Source organism: Mytilus edulis, chromosome 1, assembly GCF_963676685.1.
Source record: "Mytilus edulis chromosome 1, xbMytEdul2.2, whole genome shotgun sequence".
NCBI classification, from domain to species: Eukaryota; Metazoa; Mollusca; class Bivalvia; order Mytilida; family Mytilidae; genus Mytilus; species Mytilus edulis.
In genome coordinates this window covers 94,827,905-94,850,940 of record NC_092344.1, presented here as the reverse complement: position 1 = coordinate 94,850,940, position 23,036 = coordinate 94,827,905, and the positions used below count along the sequence as shown (strand labels likewise).

The 23,036-nt window shown below is 31.9% G+C and overlaps 1 protein-coding gene across 1 annotated transcript in view; it reads left to right on the top strand.

Moving 5' to 3' along the window:
- LOC139492064 (protocadherin Fat 3-like) overlaps positions 1-23,036 on the top strand; it is a 45,115-nt gene that overhangs the window by 10,353 nt on the left and 11,726 nt on the right. Inside the window, exons 3-13 of the mRNA XM_071280226.1 lie at positions 416-583; positions 11,185-11,260; positions 12,989-13,155; positions 15,078-15,263; positions 17,116-17,231; positions 17,943-18,111; positions 19,641-19,774; positions 20,566-20,737; positions 21,443-21,576; positions 22,380-22,551; positions 22,851-22,984. Of these exons, the coding sequence (XP_071136327.1) occupies positions 416-583; positions 11,185-11,260; positions 12,989-13,155; positions 15,078-15,263; positions 17,116-17,231; positions 17,943-18,111; positions 19,641-19,774; positions 20,566-20,737; positions 21,443-21,576; positions 22,380-22,551; positions 22,851-22,984 (1,628 nt within the window). The remainder of the gene's footprint in view (positions 1-415; positions 584-11,184; positions 11,261-12,988; positions 13,156-15,077; positions 15,264-17,115; positions 17,232-17,942; positions 18,112-19,640; positions 19,775-20,565; positions 20,738-21,442; positions 21,577-22,379; positions 22,552-22,850; positions 22,985-23,036) is intronic.

Below are 23,036 nucleotides of genomic sequence, written 5' to 3'. Positions count from 1 at the left end.
CAGGCCCTAAAATGCAGCGGTGTTAAACGTGTTTGGTGATGCTTAGTATCTCAACCCTTCTCCATTTCCATACCTCTAGCCAATGTAGAATAAACAAACACGTCAAATGCGAAAAGTAAAACTCAGCTTAAAATAAGTAGGTTATTCCGAGTACATAGATTGGTAATTGTTCCATTTGGATTGTTTTTTAATTTGAATACACGTTTCAGTATGTTTATCAAATACGAGATTTGCTTGTATGAATTTAATGTTTCGTGAAAATTAATTATAAAGTTTTAAAAATTAAGCACTAGGAAATAATCAATTGTAGTTTTCAGCAATTGAACGCAATTTCTATAAGAAAATATGTTCAACTTAAAAGCAGAAAACGGATTGAAAGTAATGTTTATGATATTGTTCATTTTCATCTTTGTAGGCACTGTAGTATTGTTGAATCAAGACAAGTACATATATACCTGCTGTGGGTTTATATACCAGTGGGAATTCTATGCGAGTAGCACTGGAACAATTGAGGCCCAAGTTTGGAGACATGTATCTGGAAATACGTATACAATGGTTGGATCAAATACATTAACAGCGACAAGTAAGCATTTTAACTAATTTGATGTAACCCAGCATTTGACATTTTTAATACAACACATAATACTAGTAGTAGAAACTTATTAAAATTGAGAATGGAAATGGAGAATGTGTCAAAGAGACAACAACCCGACCATAGAGCAGACAACAGCAGAAGGTCGCCAACAGGTCTTCAATGCAACGAGAAATTCTCGCACCCGGAGGTGTCCTTCAGCTGTCCCCTAAACAAATATATACCAGTACAGTGATAATAAACACCATACTGAACTCCAAACTGTAAACAAGAAACTAAAAGTTAAAATAATACAAGACTATCAAAGGCCAGAGGCTCCTGACTTGGGACAGGCGCAAAAATGCGGCGGGGTTAAACATGTTTGTGAGATCTCAACCCTCCCCTATACCTCTAGCCAATGCAGAAAAGTAAACGCATAACAATACGCACATTAAAATTCAGTTCAAGAGAAGTCCGAATCTGATGTTAGAAGATGTAACCAAAGGAAATAAACAAAATGACAGTAATACATAAATAACATCAGACTACTAGCAGTTAACTGACATGCCAGCTCCAGACTTCAATTAAACTAATTAAAAAAATATGTCTTCATCATATGAATATCAGGCAAAATCCTCCCCGTGAGGGGTTTAGTATCATACCATCATAACATATACGAGAAGAACATAACCCTTTCATGCCAACAACTGGTTTATTAATAATAAGTGTGTTTAGTTCCGATGTAAAGACCCTATAAGTGAATCAATATTAACGCCAAAATATGCAATCTTTAATGACTTGACAATAGTATCGTTACTATATTCCTTCTTAATAAGTCTATTTTAAAAAGGTTTCCATGTTATGATAGCCATTATTAGAAGTCATAGTTATAAAACAAGAATATGACCTGCATCAATTCATTAGATAATGTATATCAAACAGATGGTTAGATTTGTCTCGTTTAGTTTTCCGCCACATTAATTTGGAACATTTCACTTTCATTAATTAAAGTTCAAAATTTCTCAATGATCGGAAAACCTCACTTTTCTCGAATGAATAAATATTTTTATTAACGGGATGGTATGAACGAATATCTATTCAAATATTATCGATGAATTGAATTTTTGATCAGTTGTTCCGGCTGGTGAGCATGTCTGAAAAAAGAGTTGAATTACCTCTATGTAAGAAAAATTCATAGGTTTAATGCAAATATAACAAGGTTAGAATTTACAGTCTATTTTAGCCCTATGCACTTAAAAAAACCAATTATATTTTATGCTGACATTTTGGAAACATTTTGCGAAATGTTTTGAAAAACCCCAGCATCTAAGAAAGAACTTTCCTTCCATTAGAAACTTATTATAGTACTGCAACTGACATCGAAAAAGACGCTTAGTTAACGAGTTTAATGGTCCGGAATAACACACGGCTGTAAATTGTTTTAAATGATAGAATAATATCTATATTTTAATTTTCGTCGGGTCGTAAAAAGTTTCTATGGTCACATTTTTGTATTTTATTCCTTTAATTGGGGTACCCCTCGATTTACGGTTTTGGGTAGTTACCTTAAAATCCAAAAATATATTTTTTGGTTAAATTTCCCGCTATTTTCGTAAATATTTTCTATGCACATATCATCAAGGATCATCGGAATGATGAAGACATAAATATAATACCATCTCCAGGTAAAACTTTCAAACTTAAAGTTGGCTGTTTTTTTAGATAAATATTTTACGCGTTTTTCTTTGAAAACGAGAAAACATATGATTCAAAAACAGTATTTGACATTTGAGAGGACAAAACATATTATTGCAATACTGCATGCAAATTTTGTTGGGCAAATTCCAAACAATTTTGTCAAAAACTCAAAAATAAAAACATCATTTGTACCTTTTTTAATTACGGAAATTTCCTATCCGTCAATCAGCTCCACCATTTATTTTTTCATTCACAATCAATTTGATAGTTTCGATGTGATTATGTAGATTTTGTAGGAGAAGTTAATCTATTTTTGAGTGATTTGAATATATATAGTAGTTCTTTTGTGTATTTTCTGTAAATAAGTTATATTTTTGTTAATAAAATTTTGACTTTATATAAAAGTTAACCAAATCCTTCGGATAAGATCTTTTTCCGGATAATGACTATAGTTGACATTGTGTGAAAATACATTGTACGTCAATGTTTAACCTCAGAGCAATTAATATGCATGCAAGTGGTCGGGGGAAAAGTACTATTGAAGTTTCGCAGAGATTTGATGTGTGACAGAGAAAGGTGATGCTAAAACCAACTTCTCTTGATATTCTGCTTTCCGTGGTCGAATCATCAGTGATGTTATGAGACTTGCACCAGAAGGCAAAATTGGTGCGTCTTTAAATTAGATTGATTGATTGATTGTTAGTTGCTTAAAGTCCAGTGGCAAATATGTCATGCATGTCCAGGACGAGAACAAGCTAACAATAAAAACAATAGGTAGGTTTTGTCATAATAGAGGCCATTCGGGATGATGATCGGGAAAATTTAGACTGCCACTGGAAAATGATGGGATATTGAATTGGGACAGAAGTTTTCCATTGCAACATGCCACCTACGGACCCCTGAAAGAGTTGATGCAAAGGTTTTTAACGTGCAAAGAACGTGACACTCCCTTTACACGAGGCATCGGATTTAACGTCCCCATTCTGACCGGACGTGACTGCGAACTTGATACATCCCGCACAGCTAAACGGACGCCAAACTTCGTTTTACTGCCGGTTGGGGGAAGACCAAGTGACCATATTTCGTTTCCCCAGTCACCCTTGGGGAACTTTAAATTAGAAACAACAGAAATCCATATATGTGATCAAATTGATCGACATGTATCCTCACAACCTGACACTTTTATACGATCTCGCGCTCAGTTTCTTCCTTGTAGTTTGGATATGAAAACAGGGTTTTGTGTAAAAGAAAGAAAAACCTTTAAAAAAACAGAAAACTACGCAAAACTGAGTCCTCTAAACGTGTTGACAGTCTTTTAAGTTGTGCTTATTAATGTGAGTAATCATTTATCCATGCATAACCAAGTACTTATTGAAGTCAACACCTGTGCAATTAAGTAAAACAGTCACTGAAAAATTAGAATTTGAACTTGCTGTCAGTTCATTAATAACGATTGTTAGTGATGTGATTTGTTCTTCCATAAGAAAAAGCCTTTTTCATGTAGCACATCCTCTATATATACCGATCAATTTTACCCAAGATTGTCTCTGATGCTTACCAAACTGCCAAACTCCAGAACTAACTAGATATTGTGACACCTTACAATTCAGACACAGTGGGGCCAAGGGATATGAATTATAGAGTTTAGCTCTGAACTCAATTTAGGGGATGCCATATCTGCTGCAGGAAAATTGAAGTCTATATTAAGATTTTCAGAATTACACCAAGGTGTGTCTGAAAATATCAAGGACACATTAAAAGAAGAACAATTACTTCATCCTGCCACCAGTGCTCTTATGAGCTATGTCCTCGTTTTGGTATTTCTATGGAAATGATGCCCGCATAGCTTGTTGATAGATATAGGAAGATGTGGTATGAGTGCCAATAATACAACACATCATCCAAGTCACAATTTATAAAAGTAAACCATTATAGGTCACGGTCCGGTCTTCAACACGGAGCCTAGGCTCAAAAGTTAATTTGAAAGTTAAACGATGAAAAATAACACAAAGGCGCTTCTGAACCGTATATTGTCCCTAAAGATAACAAAAATTCGTAAATGTATGACTATTACAAAATCAATCGTTTCTGTAGCAACATTCGCCCCATTACATTTGGGATTGGCAGTGCAGATACATCATGCATATGCATATTGGAATATGGGTCACGAACAACCATTGATCGAAACTTTGTACTCACATTTCTTTAGTGTTTCCTATGCAAAGGTAAGACTATATCTGACGAGTTTGACCAAATCATGACGGTATTTACGCTCCAGATAGCATTTGTACTAAAAAAAACTGTGTTTGCTTTGAACAAACTCTGTCCTGCGCCGAACTTGTTCTTATAAAAAAGGGAAGTGTCTTGTAATGCTATTACGCGTACTGAATCCGCATATGATGACTAAGAGATTGATTCATGTCCCTATTTTATGAATACTTGAGCTATTGTGTGTCGCTTGTAAAAGTTATATAAGGATCATGACTGATTTTGAATTCCAACATTAGAAAATTGGCATTGCATTGTATAATTTTTCATCCTTCCCTTAAAAAATTAATGAGTTAACTTTTTTACAAGGATTATCCCACTAAAAAAATGTTCATGCACCAAACTGACTTTGTTTAACACTCAATTTTTTTTAAACCTCGCATTCGCCTCTGGTGACTATAGTATATTTTGTGTTATAACTGCTCTGTCCAGACTTTGCAAATACACAATATGTATTTATCTATAACTAGACACTAATTTTCACAAAATACACAACCTTTAAGATGCAAAATTAAAAACACTGTTTCAGTGCTTGAATTTTGTTTTTTTCAAAGATAGATAAAATATTGAAATAATTTGATAAACTGGTGTTTTATACTTTAGAAAATAATTCTGTAATATACTATAGTGAAATACTATACACAATATGAAAGTTTATGGATGTGAAAAGGTCAAGGCCACTTCTTCTTTTGCTATGTCTTAAATGGAAAAAAATCAGAAGGTTCCAAATCAACGCCATTTTGTAATGGCAGCTCTTCATATACGTAGTCAAATATGTCGTTTTATCATCGTTTATAGCACATGCTTATGATTGAATCGTTTTTGTAGCATTCTATTGAATAAATATCAGAATATTTCTCCTTTTTGTTCTTGTGGTTGAAATATTGATATTTTTAGGACTGACCTTTGACCTCAATTTCACAAAATTGTGACCACTCTGGATTTTTACGACCCAACTTTTCTTATTGTACACGTTTTCCTCTTTCCATCGATATATAATTTAGGTGTGTGTTCTTCCGGACCATTAAAGTTTTAAAAAATGAGCTCTGGTTGCAGTACTATTATTCGATATTGGGATATTCTATCATGTAATCAGAATATTAAGTAATGATTAAAATGGCAAGAAGTGCAACCATCGCGTTGTCAGTTAATTTTCGAATTTTGATTTTGAATGGTACCCTTTATATAAAAACCGGACGGTTAGATAAAATCCACGCACAATCAAAACACTAAGACTGGATTTGGCTGGACAACTGTTTTACCTCAATGACAAATACGCCTTTGCTCCACATACAAAGTTCATTATTTTTTTTAACTTTTGTATGAAAAAAACGTTACATGAACTGCTTGCTAAGGGAATTAGACATTGAAAAGTGTACTTGATAAAACAATACTACAATACAATACAAATACAATACCAATAGGTTTATTATATATAGTGACATTGTGTATAACAAATTATGTTCAATATTGAAATATTTCAATTAAATTACACCCGGCCCAATGGACCTATGAGTCACTTCAAATAGATACTATAGTATTAATTCAGATTGTATATACTAGTACTTCAATCCTGTTTTCTAATAACATGGAATATTTTCAGTTCTTCAAACTTTTACACTAGTATTTCCCCATTTGGCAAGCGGCTTATCACCAACTGTTTACTTATCACCAACACGACAGGTGCCACAAGAAGACGATGAACTTCTAACCCTTCCGTTTACGTGATTTGATTGGTGATAGGTCGCATGCCAAAATTGAGAAAAAGATTTGGAGTATGGCCCTAAATAGTGGAACATATCCATGATAATTTGTGACACAGATATTACATAACGGTGAAAACAAATCACGATGGCGTCTTTCACACATTTGTTTTTATTCAGTGCAGGTGGCCTGGGAAAGATCTAAGATAGTTTAGGATGTTTTCTTGCTATTCCTTTACCTTTGTCAACAATTTTGAATTTCATATACCAGTTTAAAGGGGCACTAGCTGCCAAATTCATGGTCACCGATTTGACTCAAATTCTCATATTTTATTTATAATAATGTAAAACATTTTTCCAAACTATCAAAAGTATAAAATAAACAATTTACAGGAAATGGTCTCAATAAGATGTAGCTTCGTTTCGTGTGAATTTTAGCCAAGACGCCATCTAATTAACTATCGAGTTGACCTTATATGACCATATAAGCGATGTAAACATAAACATGGATATAAATAGATTAAGCAACTCGTGCAATTGGATTTTTATAGGTCTGTTAAATTTTGTATTATAGATTAAAAATTTATGTTTATCGTCGTTTTTACCTTGATGAGAATGATTTTGTGTGGATCGAAGCAGTTAATCTAATTATTTACCTTTGTTTCACTTTCAATGTTGACGGACAACGGACAATGCATGATTTATTATATTTCTTTCTACGGGGTTAAATTGGAGTTTACATGAATACGGATTTAATGAGGTCGAATTATTCACTTTCAAGTGAATAATTCATTATCAATGTTTATGAGCTTAATTTGACAAAATTGAACCATTTCAGCCGATAAAAGCAAATTATTATTTCACTATTTCACTTGATTAATGGTTGAACAAAAATAAAATTATGCTTTTGATTTTGTATATATCTCGTAGCTAGTTCCCCTTTAAATCAATGGATTCTATTCATTTGGGAGATGTAAGTACGCAGCCACGTTCGATTATTAATCTTTGTCAAGTAATTCTGTTTCTACAATCTTCTCTCTATTTACGTTCGGCATAAAAACATAGACAGTGATCGTTTGATATATTAAAGTTGAAATATCAAAAGTTATTTTTTCTTTTTCTATAATCTTCACTCTGTTCACGTTCGGCATAAGAGCCTGAACAATAATCTTTTGACATAGAAAAAGTTTATAATCAATGTTAAGTTTTTCTTTTCTATAATATTCTCCATGTTCACATTCGGAAATACAGCCCGAACAATAATCTTTTGATAAATGAAAGTTAAATATCAAAAGTTATATGTTTTCTTTTTCTACTACTAGCATAATTTAAAGGGGCAGTAGCCACGAATTATATACAAAAATAAAATAATGATTTTTTTGGTTCATCTATTCAGGAAAGTGACATAGTTCAATTTTGTCACAATAAACTAGGAAACATCGATGATGAATTATTCACATGCAAGTTAACAATTCGACCTCATTGAATCCGTATCCGTATTCATGTGAGATTCAATTAAACCTGTACACTAGAGATTGATTACGCATGATTTATGCGTCTTCTGTTGAGGAAGAAAAAAAAAGAATGTCAACATTGAAAGTGAAACAAATGTAAATCATTTGATTGACTGATTCGATCCACAAAAAACCCTCATTCTTTTACAAGTAAAATCGAATATTAACTTGTTTTTTTTAACCTATAGCATGAAATCAAACAGACATAGAAAAATCCAGTTGCACGAGGTTGCTCTCAATTTTATTTATGTCTATATTTATATCGTGTTATGTGACCATCGGTAGTTTTTGGAGGTCATCCCAATAATTAATTAGATGGCACCTAGACTAAAATACACATGCAATTCTGATATTTCTTATCTAATATATGCATTGTGAAATGTTTATTTAAGACTTATTATAATTTGGATATGTGTTTTAGTCTGCTATAATTCAAATAGGAGAATTTACGTCAAATCGGTTTTAGTTTTAACATATTTTATTTGTTGTATTAAAGTAAAATGGATTAGACACAAGTAAATCATACTAATAAAGTCTTCTCCATAATACAATATAAAATTACAATAATTGTTTAATATAATTGACATGCATATAAAGCAAACAGTTTATAAAGTATGATACTAGCTTTCATAGGTAAAAAGAGGAGAGTTAAAAAGAAATTGAAAAAGAAAGATTGAAAGTTATATAATTCTGTGACAATGACGTGTGTATTGGTGATGACGATGATGTTCCGTGCCAGTAACAATAACGCTATATCAAGGCATAAGAAATCTGTTTTACCTTTGTATATTAATGTTATTCATTCGTCTAAATAACAGCCCAACAATGTTAGATATGTAAATTTTTAAGCAAATATTTTTGTTATTTCCTAGCCAGGATTCAATCTCATGCTACTGAGATATTGTGGCACCAAATCACCTTGCACTGTGCGCGACGCGCTAGACTTCTCGAGACATCCCAGACTCTACAATTATAAAGCTTTCGGTGCCCGGGAGTTACCTTTCCTCGTCAGTTTAAATCTAGCATCGTAACACAGTGCATGCTACATAAAGCATGAAGATGGAATTGTTACAGACCAGCTGAATTGTTTGTTGTAAAGGATCCTACAAATTGTAAGATGCAGTCACAGAACATTTGAGAAGGGGGAACTTGGAATAGTACTGATAGTTGGCAAAACTGTTTACCATATGAATAAAAAAAAAGTGGTATAAGTGCCGTAGAGACAACTCTCAATCTAATTAACAATGTATAAAATGTTAACAATTATAGGTCGAAGAAAGGCCTACCAATTAATTTTCATCGTTGTCCTGTTAAATACGAATTATATATACAGAATGCGTTTTCAGCCTTGTATCATCATCACTGGTCACCCGATTGAAAATCTTTCATAGAGTTGTAACTGGTTCAGACGTATTGATAATATAATTATTTCTGTGACTGCATCCTACATTAAGTTATAAGATCCTCTACGAAAGATAATTCAGCTGATCTGTAATATTCCATCTTCATTTTTATATATATTATAACTTGTTTTTTTTTTTGCATTGTACAAATTATAACATGTACACAATTTGTGTAAACGTTATAACCTGTACGAAATTGCAACTTGTACACGACATATATACATAAGTAAAGGCAACAGTAGTAGTACACCGCTGTTCGAAAGTCAAAAATCGATTGAGAGAAAACATATCATGGTTACAAACTAAAACCGAGAGAAACACATCACTTATGAGAGGAAAATAACGAAACAAAAGAAACACTAAAGTGCAACAAAAAACAAACGACAATGTAACCCACAGAGAAACGAACTATAAGATAACAACTGCTATTTTTCTGACTTGGTACAGAACATTAAAAGAAAAATATGGTAGGTTGAAACTGGGTTTGTTGCTAGCCAAACCTTGCACTTTTATGGCAATTTTAATATAACACTAACATAACACCATTACATGACAGGAATACAGTACAAATAAATGCAAGAAACATCCAGGACAGAGAAAGACACAAATAAACAATACAATAGTAAATTTCGACATGCTAAATAAAGGCAACAGTAGTAAACTGTAGTTCGAAAGTCATAAATAATGTGTTTTCAGTCTTGTGTCACCATCACTAGTGATCTGATGGATAAAATCTGTCGTAGAGTTGCCACCGGTTCTGACGAACTTATATATAAATCGTCTTAATTAAAAACAAAATTGGCATCTGCTCTGAATATAACACCCGTGATGCGATTTCAAATTCCAAAGAATCAGCAGGATTTGGCAATATATATGTAGGACTCAAATCTGTAGTAGGTTCCAAATCTATGACAGATTCCTAATCTATGGCAAATATGACGTTGTGCCATCCAAATCTATAGCAGATGTTTTACAATCTTAATCTATGGCAAGTTTTGTAATTTCCTAATCTATGGCAGATTTTTTTTGTTTCCGAATTTATGGACGATTTTGTGCAAATGTAGAACAAGACAGTACATATACGACCAGTAACTTGTCTTAAACAAGTGGAAATGTACGACATGTCTATAAATGTTTGCGAAATAAGCATTCCATAATGGTCAACCTTATCAGGATGGTATAACCATTTTCTTTTTGGAAATGATGAATTCATATACAGTATACCTCAATACAGACTTCAGGATTAAAATGATGTACCCCGTAAAACAAAATATAATCATGGTACCTATTTAACCCATTCATTAAACAACTAGTAAGTCCCCTTAACAAACAAGAAAGGAGTGTTTTATTAAAAAATAAATAAAAATAAACAGTTTGAATTTTCAAATAATACTTATATCATTGTTAATACATCTTGTTTATTTTGTGATAATTTAAATCAAATTGGTATCCGTTATTTTCATCTTTCACTGAATAAACTTTGCCAGCCATAGACAGTAAAATATTTACTATAACTGTTATTTTTAAAATATCCGGTACTGAAAAAAACGATGCCCTAGTTTGTTCATCGCGGGTTTCGGCCGGTACAACACATTTTGTCCCTATTCCGGATAATATGTCAAATCTTCCTTTAATGCCGCATATTGTTGTCAAGGGAAATACCTTAATCTTGGATCGTGTTCAAATATATGAGCTCCGCAATATGTGGCGGCGACGATGTAATATTGCGTTATTCAATTGTGAAGATCTGCCATAGATTTGGAGAAAACAAAAATCTGCCATAGATTTTATTTTTTTGGCGTTTGTAACGTCATATTTGCCATAGATTAGAAATCTGCCATATATTTGGAATCCACCACAGATTTGAGTCCTACATATATATTTTATTTAAAGAAATCCATATAAAAAATTTGCTAACAATACGCCAATAAGTTAATTTGCTTACCTTATATGATATTTATTTCTAGGTTCTAGACCTTATAAAATGTCAAATATTAAACACAAAGTGAAATCGTTTTATTTTATAGGCGCTGATAGCGAGAAAATTCAAACCATTTCTAATGGAAAGAGAATTCGGACGAATAAAGACGACTATGTGGGATTGTAAGTCATTTCCCTAAAGCGTAATTTGAGTTTCGGTTACATTTTATAACGCTTTACATAACAAGTTGTTAACCTCACTCATTTGGTTTACAGAGAAAAATGGTTGCAAAAGAACAAGTAAGGGTGGTAAAAGAGAGGAGAAAGATACCAAAAGGAAATTCAAACTGATAAATTGATAATAAACCGACAACGCCATGGCTTAAAAAAACAACATATAAACAACAGTACACAAAAACAACATACAAAACTACAGACTGAGCAACATTAACTCCACCTAAAACTGATCTCAGGTTTTTCCAGATAGATAAGCAGATCCTTCTCCACATATGACACCCGTCGTGTTGCTCATGTTAGTACAAACCCGGTGATAAGTCTAATTCGGTAGGTCACATTAGAGGAATAGTTGACGGGATGATAGTTACGACAGTAGGAACATATCCGTTGTCATCTGTGAAACGGAAACAACATAATGGTCAACCAACTCGTGATGGCGTCTGTTAAATTTACGAAGGGATGATTTCACCACTTGGAACTTTTGGTTTAATAGTTTATTTGTGAGCAGCAACCCTCTATCCAGGAAATCATGACAAGAAAAACAAGTTGCTGCATAGTAATGGAAAGTTCATCATCTTGAAGGAAATCTTATCGAGAAGACACATGGAAATTTAATAGATTACTCAAAAAAGTATAATCACAAAAATACTGAACTCCGAAAAAAAAAATCAAAAGGAAAAGTCCCTAATCAAAAGGCAAAATCGAAAGCTCAATCACATCAACCGAATGGATAGCAACTGTCATATTCATGACTTGGTACAGGCATTTTCAAATGTAGAATATGGTGGATTGAACATGGTTTTAAAGCTAGCTAAACCTCTCACTCGTATGACAGTCGCATCAAATTCCAGTATATTGACAACGATGCGTGAACAAAACAAACAGAGACAATAGGTAAAAAAATATCGAAAATAAGGGTACAGCAGTAAACATTGTGTTATCATTTTAATCACTTTAAAACAAAAATGCTGAACTCGGAGGAAACTTATTGAATTATAAGGACACATTTTTAAAAATATAAAATTGCTTGTCAAAATGTAACAACATTATGATCAGTATCTAAAAAAATTAGATTACCGTTTTGATAAATCTACAAGAGGCAGATGATTACTCTTTAGCATCTAAATGAAATGAACATATAATCAAACATGTTTGTTTTCAAATGTACCATGTTTATAATTTAATACGCCAGACGCGCGTTTCGTCTACATAAGACTCATCAGTGACGATCAGATAAAAAAGTTATTAAGCCAGACAAGTACGAAGAGAATTAAGGACCGGAAATTAAAAAAAACGTTGTACCAAATACGCCTAAGGTAATCTATGCATGGATCTTATTTTATAGTGGCTGAATCTGAATTAAAGTTATGATCGTGAAAGATCAAGTACCACTATTTTGTGGTCATAACAAAGATTGCGAAAGATCCGGTCTGCACTCTTATATACATATACATTTATCAATGTAATTGGTCAGTATGGTTTTTACTTGTTAGGAGACACACATCTATGATGGTTGAATGCCATTTGATCTGTATTTATAAGACAACGCCGACTAGTCAGGAGGGTTATTTTAATATTTAAACATACGAAGAACTTTTAAGTGATACTATATTTTTCTACTATTATATATACCCATCTGTCAATTCGGTGTTACTGTACATTTGTGTATTGTAGACATTCCACAGGCAATTTCATCATCACTCATAAAGACGAAGGAGGGGGTAAAAATAGGAAGAAACTAACAGGACAAACATCAACTATGACAGCATCTCAAGATCTAGACTGGTCAGCTGCGGCAGACAAAAATGAAAAATATGCTATATACTCATACGTTCAACAAAGTAAGTCTTTACCAATTGTTTTACAGGGCAAGAGTATCAAAATATCTTCGATGATGATATTGTATGATGTGCTAAAATAACTATTTGATTACCTTTATCGAGAATGGTAATCGTACCTGACAAGATCTAAAACTAGCGTTTAAATTATTTCTATATATTAATGAGACTGGAAACCATATGGAACAGACGGTATACAGGAATTATTTACTCTATTGTTCAAGTTTGAAACTAATAATTATCATTTACTATTGACAACAATAGTATGAAGCAAGAGAAGGTCAATATGTTAAATCCATTAATCATGAAAAGTGAAACGTAAGATAAAAACACAGCACCAGTCATTGGTATACTTGTAAGCGAGTCAATAATTTTCTTAGATTAAACTGTGCATCAAAAGAAACGCTAGAAAATGTGTAACTTCAACCATTGATAAATAAGTCCATTTTGTTATGATTACATCTTCTTTATTGCGTTATTCATAACAAGATTGATTTTTTAAAGGGCAACGACAAAGACAAAGATGCAGATAATAACTATTGTTGTTACCAAGCCCAGATATTGTGTATTAATTCTTTTTTTTAAGTTCAGAAACAATTTCGTTTCGTTTAAATATAAAAAAAAGCATTCACTTTCATATTCACAGTTTAAGAGTTATAGATATAAAATACACATATTATTAACATATCTGAAACGAATCTGAATGTGAAAATGATTTGTAAACACAAAACTTTGGTTGATATCGTGTATTATTCCTTGTGAAATAAATTGTACGTCATGTAGTTGGATATTTCAATTTCAAAGTAGATAGCCCATATTTTATTTAAATGTAAATGATTATGTTATAAAGGATTACAACTTATTGTTTCATATTTCTATGAATTATTCATATCTGCACTATATGGTCAGATCATATGTTTTCGTACGTCATATTATTTCGTACTATGCACTCTTATCAATGAAAAATTGTGATGTCACAATGCATTCTCAAAAACCATGAGAAGAGGATACATATTATAATTGGAAACATATGACGTAACCAGGCAATTTTAAACGCAGCCAATAAGTTGTTTTTGCATTTTCGTTATCAAAAACAAAAGCACTGCTGGTTTCAGTAACTTCCCAAACTTTCATATATATCTTAGTTATCATAAGAACATTTTTAATGCATCTAGTTTGACTGTAGTACTGATGTAATTAAATAAAGTGCTTAAATTGAGATCAGATATTGTGTCATTATGCGTTATTCATTAATTTTTTCATTCTTTTCATACCAAGATAATTATGGACCAAATTAAAAAGTGATCATACGTATACGAAATTACCTCAAATTACTGAGGTTTTTAAATCTTTTGAAATTTGTGACTTGGTATAGCCTGTTTCTTTTTATGTGTGGTGTTTCTTTGTATAATTAAAATTTGATAATCTTGTTAAATTAGGACTACACAACGCACTGGTCTCGCTCTTTTTGCAGTGCGATTTCCTCAATTTTAGTTTCTTACCATAACCTTTAACGCTTCATAGATTTAAACATCGGATTAATAACTATGTTTGTCTTAATTTAATTCCCTTATCCTTCTAACTAGACGCGTTTTAGATAATGACTTGCTAAACAGTATAGATGATAGCAATAACAATAATTTTATAAAACACTAATATGCATACCTATGTATCAAATACATAATGCCCTTACTTATATATTTTGCTATTGTTTGACGGTCCTAACGAATTAGGGGGCACAATCCTAGACTTTTACATATGAATTATGTAGAAATCGTAAATAAAATGATGCATTCATTACGTGACTATAACTCTGAATTGATACCATTATCATTCTATTGGTTTTTTTTTATTGTCTTCTTGATTTCTGGTAATTTCATTTTTGTTTAGTTTCAAAAAAATTGCAATCTTGTTACTTTTTTTAGGTGCCACTCCATCATTGTCCGGCTTAGGTACATCAACATTTTTCAACGATGAACTTTCGATAGGAGACAGCGCAGGTACAATAACGACCACTGACAGCGATCCAGAAGACATTGGAAGCTTAACACTGACAATATTATCAATTTCGAATAGTGGAAGCACTTATTTTGAAATTGTGGCTGGTTCAAGTAAGTAAATTGAATTCCGTTTGACGTCTATAAATACACTTATCGAAATAGTTTTTAAGGTTGCCTAATCATTTGTATAGAATAAAACATCAATCACAAATTGAAATAATTCTGTTATTTATATATACTGTAGAGTTAGTCACTTTAAATAATATTGATGCTACCAATTTACTGCACCAGATCTGCGTATCAACAATAAATTTCACTTCAGTGAAGCTAGAGTCCAAATTCGTTTGAAAATGTAAAGTTTTTTTTTAAAATGAGGAGCTTATTAACACGATAATCCAGAACTTACATTTCCTTTTATGATTTGAAATGTCATGCCTTAAATGAGACTAGCAAACTAAAAATTCGTAATCACTGCACTGCTTTTTCAGCCTTTGTTAAGAAATGTATGTTCTGATTGAGATTGTGACACGGTGATATTTGCTGTGCCCCTATTTTGACAATTTCACGTATTATAAGAATAGAATAAAAATAAGAATACTTTATTAATCCAATTATGGACCCTTGCGGGTTTTAAATTTCATACAATTATTACAATGATTTGTGTTATAACAATGACATAATAAAATGAAATACATCACAATAGAACACTGAACAGTTATTGCATGCACATGGAAGAGAAAGTAATATGGGAAACAATCAAGTTCTGTAAGGATTATTCCCCTTTAAACAGATACTGTGTTTTGAGCTGCATAAAAATGAAATGCAGCCCCAACTGATTAGATATAAGGGTATTTTTCTCCAATGTACACACAGCAACCAATTACTAGATATTATATAGATATAGGAAGATGTGGTCTGATATAGGAAGATTATGTCTGTTTCGTTCACGCATCGTTATAAATATAATGAAATTTGATGCGACTGTCATACAAGTGAAAGGTTTAGCGCTATAAAACCAGGTTCAATCCACCATTTTCTAAATTTAAAAATGTCTGTACCAAGTGAGGAATATGACAGTTGTTGTCCATTTGTTTGATGTGTTTTATCATTTGATTAGGGACTTTCCGTTTTGAATTTTCCTGGGAGTTCAGTATTTTTGTGATTAAAAATTGCTTTTGAAAAGGTTAAACAAAATCTTGATATTCCACCAACATTCACGATTTGTAAATGAGTCACATCGAGAATGTCTATTCTTGCTTATTCTTTTGTTTTGTTTTATAGAACCAAGTTTGATTATTCAGAAACTAAGCTATTAATTCCCTCGGGGATAGTACCCAATTGGTATACAGTCCATTTAGTCTTCTGTAGGATTTTGGTAACATATTTTAATTTCAAATGAAAATGAGTTTTTATTTTATAGTGTTTATAAAGTTAACAAGCAGTTAAATGAAAGAATTGCGTCAAAAGTCCAGGAATATTTTCTTGTGAAAAATGTGATATTTTACTTATCATTGATAACAATATAAGTGAAATGTGTAATGAGAGAAACAATTATAATGTCAATATATGAACTGTGTGTGATTGGCGACTTAAAATCATAATGTTATATAACCATAATATTGGAATTGATAATTCTATAGAGGAGGCATGCTGTCAAAAATAGTATTATAATTAATATAATTAATCTTTATTTCTTTTTTAATGCTACGTGTTTGTATTGTTTATTATGATAACTTGATAACTTTTGGCTATGTTGTTTTTTTCTTTTCTGTCAATGTACCTCCTAACTTTTGTACGTGTTAATACATCTCTTGTTATCAAATGTTTAAGTTCAAGCATACCTGATGTACATGTATGTTTAACAAGAAAGCACTTCGGACACTTGAAATCTATAACATTTCAATTTCATTGAATATGATTTACAATAATGTATATGATATAGCGCACATATACTTTTTGATAGACGATATAACAGTTAAAGCTGTACCGCCTGTTGGAACTTATCTGGTAATGATGGAGGTCGAGGATCCATGCACTTTATCATCAACTGGAGGAAAAGCTATAACAATAAACAACAGAGTAAGTGTGTCAAAAAGTTGTATATAGCACTGTTCATTGCATATTATAACTAGATAAGTTTTCTTCATTTCAAAAATACATGTCTTCGTTTATTAAAATTTTACGAAACAAAAGAATCCGTGCTGCAGCATTTAAATTGTTTCACAATTGTCAATGTATTAGACGTCAGAAGCGATTAATAATTAAACCTAGACATTGAGAAACTTGGTAAGAAATGTGTTAGAGAAACAATTTTGTACACAAAAAAAAACCCTTGCTATAATTAAAAAAAACATTACTCCTCCTTTAACCAACCAATACCGGTATGAATTTTCTAAATGTTTATCTGTGGATTTATTTAACAAAGGAAAGCATAATCCCTTTTTTTGAAAACGTATTAAAATAATCTTCTAATAACTATAAAACATTTTGACTTGACTATTAATTTTAAATGGTTCAAATTGAGTATTTCTGAATAGGATTTAGAGCAAATAATAATTCAGCATTGCCCCACATGTCAAATACAATAGGTATATGGGACTCCTTTCGGATCGTCATGCCCATTTTGAAGCAAGCACTAAATCTTATCTTCCCAGGCGAAAGAAACTGGTCGATAACCGATGGCAATCAATACAAACTTAAACTAACAAATAATTCGCGATGGTCATTGAAAATCGTCCCCTAAATTTTGTTGGAAACTATTACAATACTCCATTTGCATTGATTCTTCAGCCTCCAGAAATGAACAACCTTCCAGGGTCTGTATCAATATCAGAAGATACAGCGGGTAGTACGTTATTTTTTACAATCAATGCCACAGACACAGTTACTGATCCATTAACGTGTACAGATATTGGAGGTTCAACAATTTTCTCTGTTACAGCCATACCATCAACTTCAGGTAAACTTTCTCTGTTACAGACATACCATCAACTTCAGGTAAACTTTCTCTGTTACAGCCATACCATCATCTTCGGGTAAACTTTCTCTGTTACAGCTATACCATCAACTTCAGGTAAACTTTCTCTGTAACAGCCATACCATCAACTTTAGGTGAACTTTCTCTGTTACAGCCATACCATCAACTTCAGGTAAACTTTCTATTGTTCAACAATAACGTCATCCACATGTACAGTTAAAATATGTCTGTTACAACCGCACCATTAACTGCAAATACAATTTCTGTCACAACCATACCATCAACTACGGGTGAAATTTCAGAATAAATCTGGCGTTAATAAGATCTTTTTTTTTAAGTTACTTCTTATAGGAGTTATTGGCCTAAAATGACGATTTTTAACTAATTTTGTCGATTATCATGAAATATATAATAACCAGGAAGACAATTTTCAGTGTTATAATGATCGGCACGAGAAATAAGTCAAACATGGGAGAAATCATGGAAAGTTATAACCCCTATCTAAATGGTGATTTAACAAATGTTTTTGCCTTTCTGTTTATCTTTAAAACTATTATAGATAAGAGAAAGTTTAATATGCAAATGATCAAAAGTACATGATCTTCAAATAATTCAAGATAGCCAAAATGGTCGTTCGATTCTTCATAGAAGTAATTTTCTCTTAGTGACAGTTGTTTTCATTTTTGCATTTTGATCAAACATATAATGAATACAGCGGCATAGACCAGCATGATAAGATCTACAAATTAGACAATATGGCCGTTAACTTCTCATAGGAATTATTGATCTCTACTAATAATATCTAAGACAAGTTCTACAAATAAGTTAGTACTACTAAAATTATGAGTTGTATCCATAAGAGAGTTATTGCCATTAAGGTAATGTTTACCAAAACTATTGAAATTAAAGGGAACCTGTTAGCAGCAAAAATGATCAGCTTGACAAAAACTACAAATAGACTAACAAAGCTAAAACAAAACAAATCCAATCCTTTGAAAAGCAAAACGCCTTTGAATGACTGTTTTTACACAGTTTGTTTTTGTTTTTATGCAAAAACTATCGGAGATTAAGAGTCAATAGAACAGAAAAAAATATCAACTAAAAAGAGTCATGAATAATATACTCTAGTCTGTAATATTGGTAGGTAATCATTGCTGATTATGCACAAAATTTCAGGTGAGCAACTCATGCACTTTATAGCCTCTAGATAGTTTTTAGAACTTACATGTCAATCAATTACTTTTTTAAAAACTCATCAACTCCTTTCTAAGTTCTACTTTAAGTTGACCACTAATTTGGATTGAGTGAAAGCTAAAATTTTATAGTACAGATTATAAAGTAAAAGAAAAAAAAAAACATACAATGTTGATAAGATCGAAAGCATGAAGCTTAAATTTCAAACATCTGCGACTGTGAGTCTAAGTTTGAACTGCTATTTCAAATTGTTTGCTCATAAGTTTCAAAGTATATATGATTATCTGTTATTGTTATGATTGCATTTCCTTTTTAAGACTTTGGAGTTTATTTAAACGCTGGAATTACACTTGACTACGACACCACATCAACCCATACAGTAACGGTTGAATGTAGCGATGGAGATGACACAGATGATGGCACATTGACAATTAATTTAATAAGAAATCAGGTGAGGTAATAATTATTTTTTATTGATATAACAATCTATAATCAATAATATATATATATATATGTATATCAAATTATTCATTTGGGTTTGTGTCACTTTATGTAAATGTAGGTAAAAAGTCAATCAAAAGTTTTCTCAACTGCCACGGATCATTTCTTTCGTAACATTGATAAAACAAAACTTAATGCAATGTTAATTTTGTATCTATTTTAAAGGTTTGACCTGTATAAAAAATGGACAAAACTGAGGGTAAAAACCTATTGAAAAACTTGAATCAATCAATGATTCCTATTTCCATGGACACATAGTTTTTCATAGATCAAATGGAACTTGAAAAAGAAAACCATTAACACCCTTTAAAGCCTTCTGTCTTGAATTCTGCAATGCAATGCATGTTTGAAATGATATAGACAATGTTCTTCCAGAGCACCTGCTTTCACTCCCGTTTTTAGTGGAGTTCGTGTTGTTTCTTATTTATTATTTATAACTGTTGATGTAAATGTCCTTTGGTTATGTGAGTCTTGGTTTACTCTTTGGTTTTGTTTGTTATTGTCTTCTTTTTTGTTTTGTTTCTATATATGTAGTAAGTTAATAAATATAAAGTTGCAATCAACCACTACATATTTCTTCAAAGTTTTATTGAAATTCAGTTCGATTTAACAAGTGTAATTTAAAACAAATCAATAAACATCTCTGTTATCAGTGAACTGGGAGTTTTATGTTAACGGTCATCAATATAAAAAATGAGATTAAGCATAGTTAATAAAAATATACACCAATTTATTTTGCAGCCGCCAGTAATTCAAAGTTTACCTGATACTACAAGCCTTTCAGAGGATGCCAACACCAACACCTTACTACACACACTAATTGTAACAGATGCAGAGAGTAACACGATAACGTGTACTCTGAATCCCACTAGTACTATATTTGATGTTTCACTTATTGCACCTGCTAACACTGGTATGTAAGTTAAAAGAAGTTTTAAATCATACTTTTTCTATTAAATCTCGTTGAATGTAGAAGGAAAATATAGGTGATTAATCCGAAGCTCTATACTATATTTATTTGCACCAGGAACGCTCAAATCCCTAAATCTTAAAACCTGGAGTGTTTATAGCACAGGGAAAGTCTAATTAAATCAAATTAACGTATTTGAGAAAGTAACGCTGACTTTATGATTTCAGTTTATATGTTATAATAAAATAAATTAGCATACTACGAGTTCAGGTCACTTAGGATAATAATACGTCTGTCGGGTAATTTGATGTTCTTTTCAGTTTCCTTTGTGTTCTACGTTCATTTACGCTTGAATAATTATCGAAATTTAAGGTATTGCACATTTCAATCATTATCAAACATTATTAATTGAAAAGCAATACTGTAAGCCATGCATGTACTAATTTGATTTCAATATTTAACGCATCGTTGCAAAAATAATGGAATTTAATGCGACAGTCATACAAGTGAGAGGTTTAGCGCTATAAAAGCAGGTTCAATCAATCATTTTCTACATAAGAAAATGCGTGTACCAAGTCAAGAATATGACAGTTGTTATTTATTCGTTTGATGTGTATGAGCTTTTGATCTTGCCATTTGATTAGGGACTTTCCGCTTTAATTTTCCTCTTAATTCAGTATTTTTGTGATCATTTTACTTTTTACACAGCATATGGAATCTACCTGACAGGAGGAACACCATTGGATTACGATACCACTTCCTCTTACTCGCTGACGGTAGAATGTAGTGATAACAGACGAAGTGATACTGGTACCTACACGGTCAATTTGATACGAAACACTGTACGTTTAAAAAAAAATAGAAAACAGAATGATGAAACTCATTTTCAACAATTAAGTTGCTTTTGATTTTCATATTGTAATCATAAAAATAAAATGGCTGAGAAGGAAAATGTTTCAATCATTGTTTAGGCATACTGGTTTCATTTTGGTATTTCATTTGGATAATATGATAATAAAGGGAAATGATCATGACAAAATGAACAGCAATCAGTAACATAATTGAACACTTAGAGTAGTTGCTTTAATTTGGACAATTGTGGAATATGAATTCAAAAGGGATTGGTTGGAACACATTTTAATAGAAGAAGATATACTGCTATAAGAAACTGATATCAATACGGGGCATCGTAAACAAATTTCGAAAATAAGTTCGAGTCAGTGGAGATTAAACCCAAATAATTAAAATTTATTATGTATCAACATTTGAAAATAATTTAAAAAAAAACTAAAAAATTTGTAAAATCCTTAAAAATCATATACGTAAAAGATAATAACTTTGTTTGATGATAAGCAAATAACATTAAGAAACATAAATGAATGTGAGGACTCCTTTGTATTCCTTTAAACAATAGATGGTTATTTAAAGAGGAAAAAAATGACCTTTACATGAATGCATCAAACATGTATGTTGCTTTTAGGTTAAGAAACAGTTAATGCCAGGGCTATGTCGTAGATTTGCTAAAATTTTGCATACAACTTTGGATAATTGAATTATAACTGCATTTCTGAAAGTCTTTCCGAACTTTCAAAATATAAATGACCTGTCACCTGGATTTCTATATTGTTTATTTATTATTTTGTAGCCACCAGTTATACAAAACTTACCTGATTCAACAAGCCTTATTGAGGATGCCAACACAAGGATCTTGCTACACACACTAACTGTAACAGATGCAGAGAGTGACACGATAACGTGTATTCTGAATCCCACTAGTGCTATATTTGATATTTCTCTTATTGCTCCTGCTAACACTGGTATGTTTTGACTAGTTTACAGTAAAACTGAACTTTTGATGGGGGTACAAAAACACTTTGCAATGTTTTCATTTTTTTTCGTATACCTATATTCACATAAAAGCAAGTAAAAATATACTCTTTCGTTGTCGGGGTACCCATTTTAAGATTACAAAATGTTGGAAAAGTGGACCCAGTTGCAGGTATTTTAGTTTTATTTTCATATCGGTAACTGTTATGTATAAAGAAACTAGACAGATGTTTTTTTTCTGCGGAGCTCCATATTTATGTTATTTTACTTTTTGCAATATTTTTCACAGCATATGGAATCTACCTGACAGGAGGGACAACTCTAGATTACGATACCACTTCCACTTACTCACTGACGGTAGAATGTAGTGACAACAGACGGAGTGATACTGGCACCTTTACTGTTAATTTAATACGAAACACTGTACGTTTAATTTTTTCTTTAAAGAAAACAACTGTTACATTTGAATAAGAGG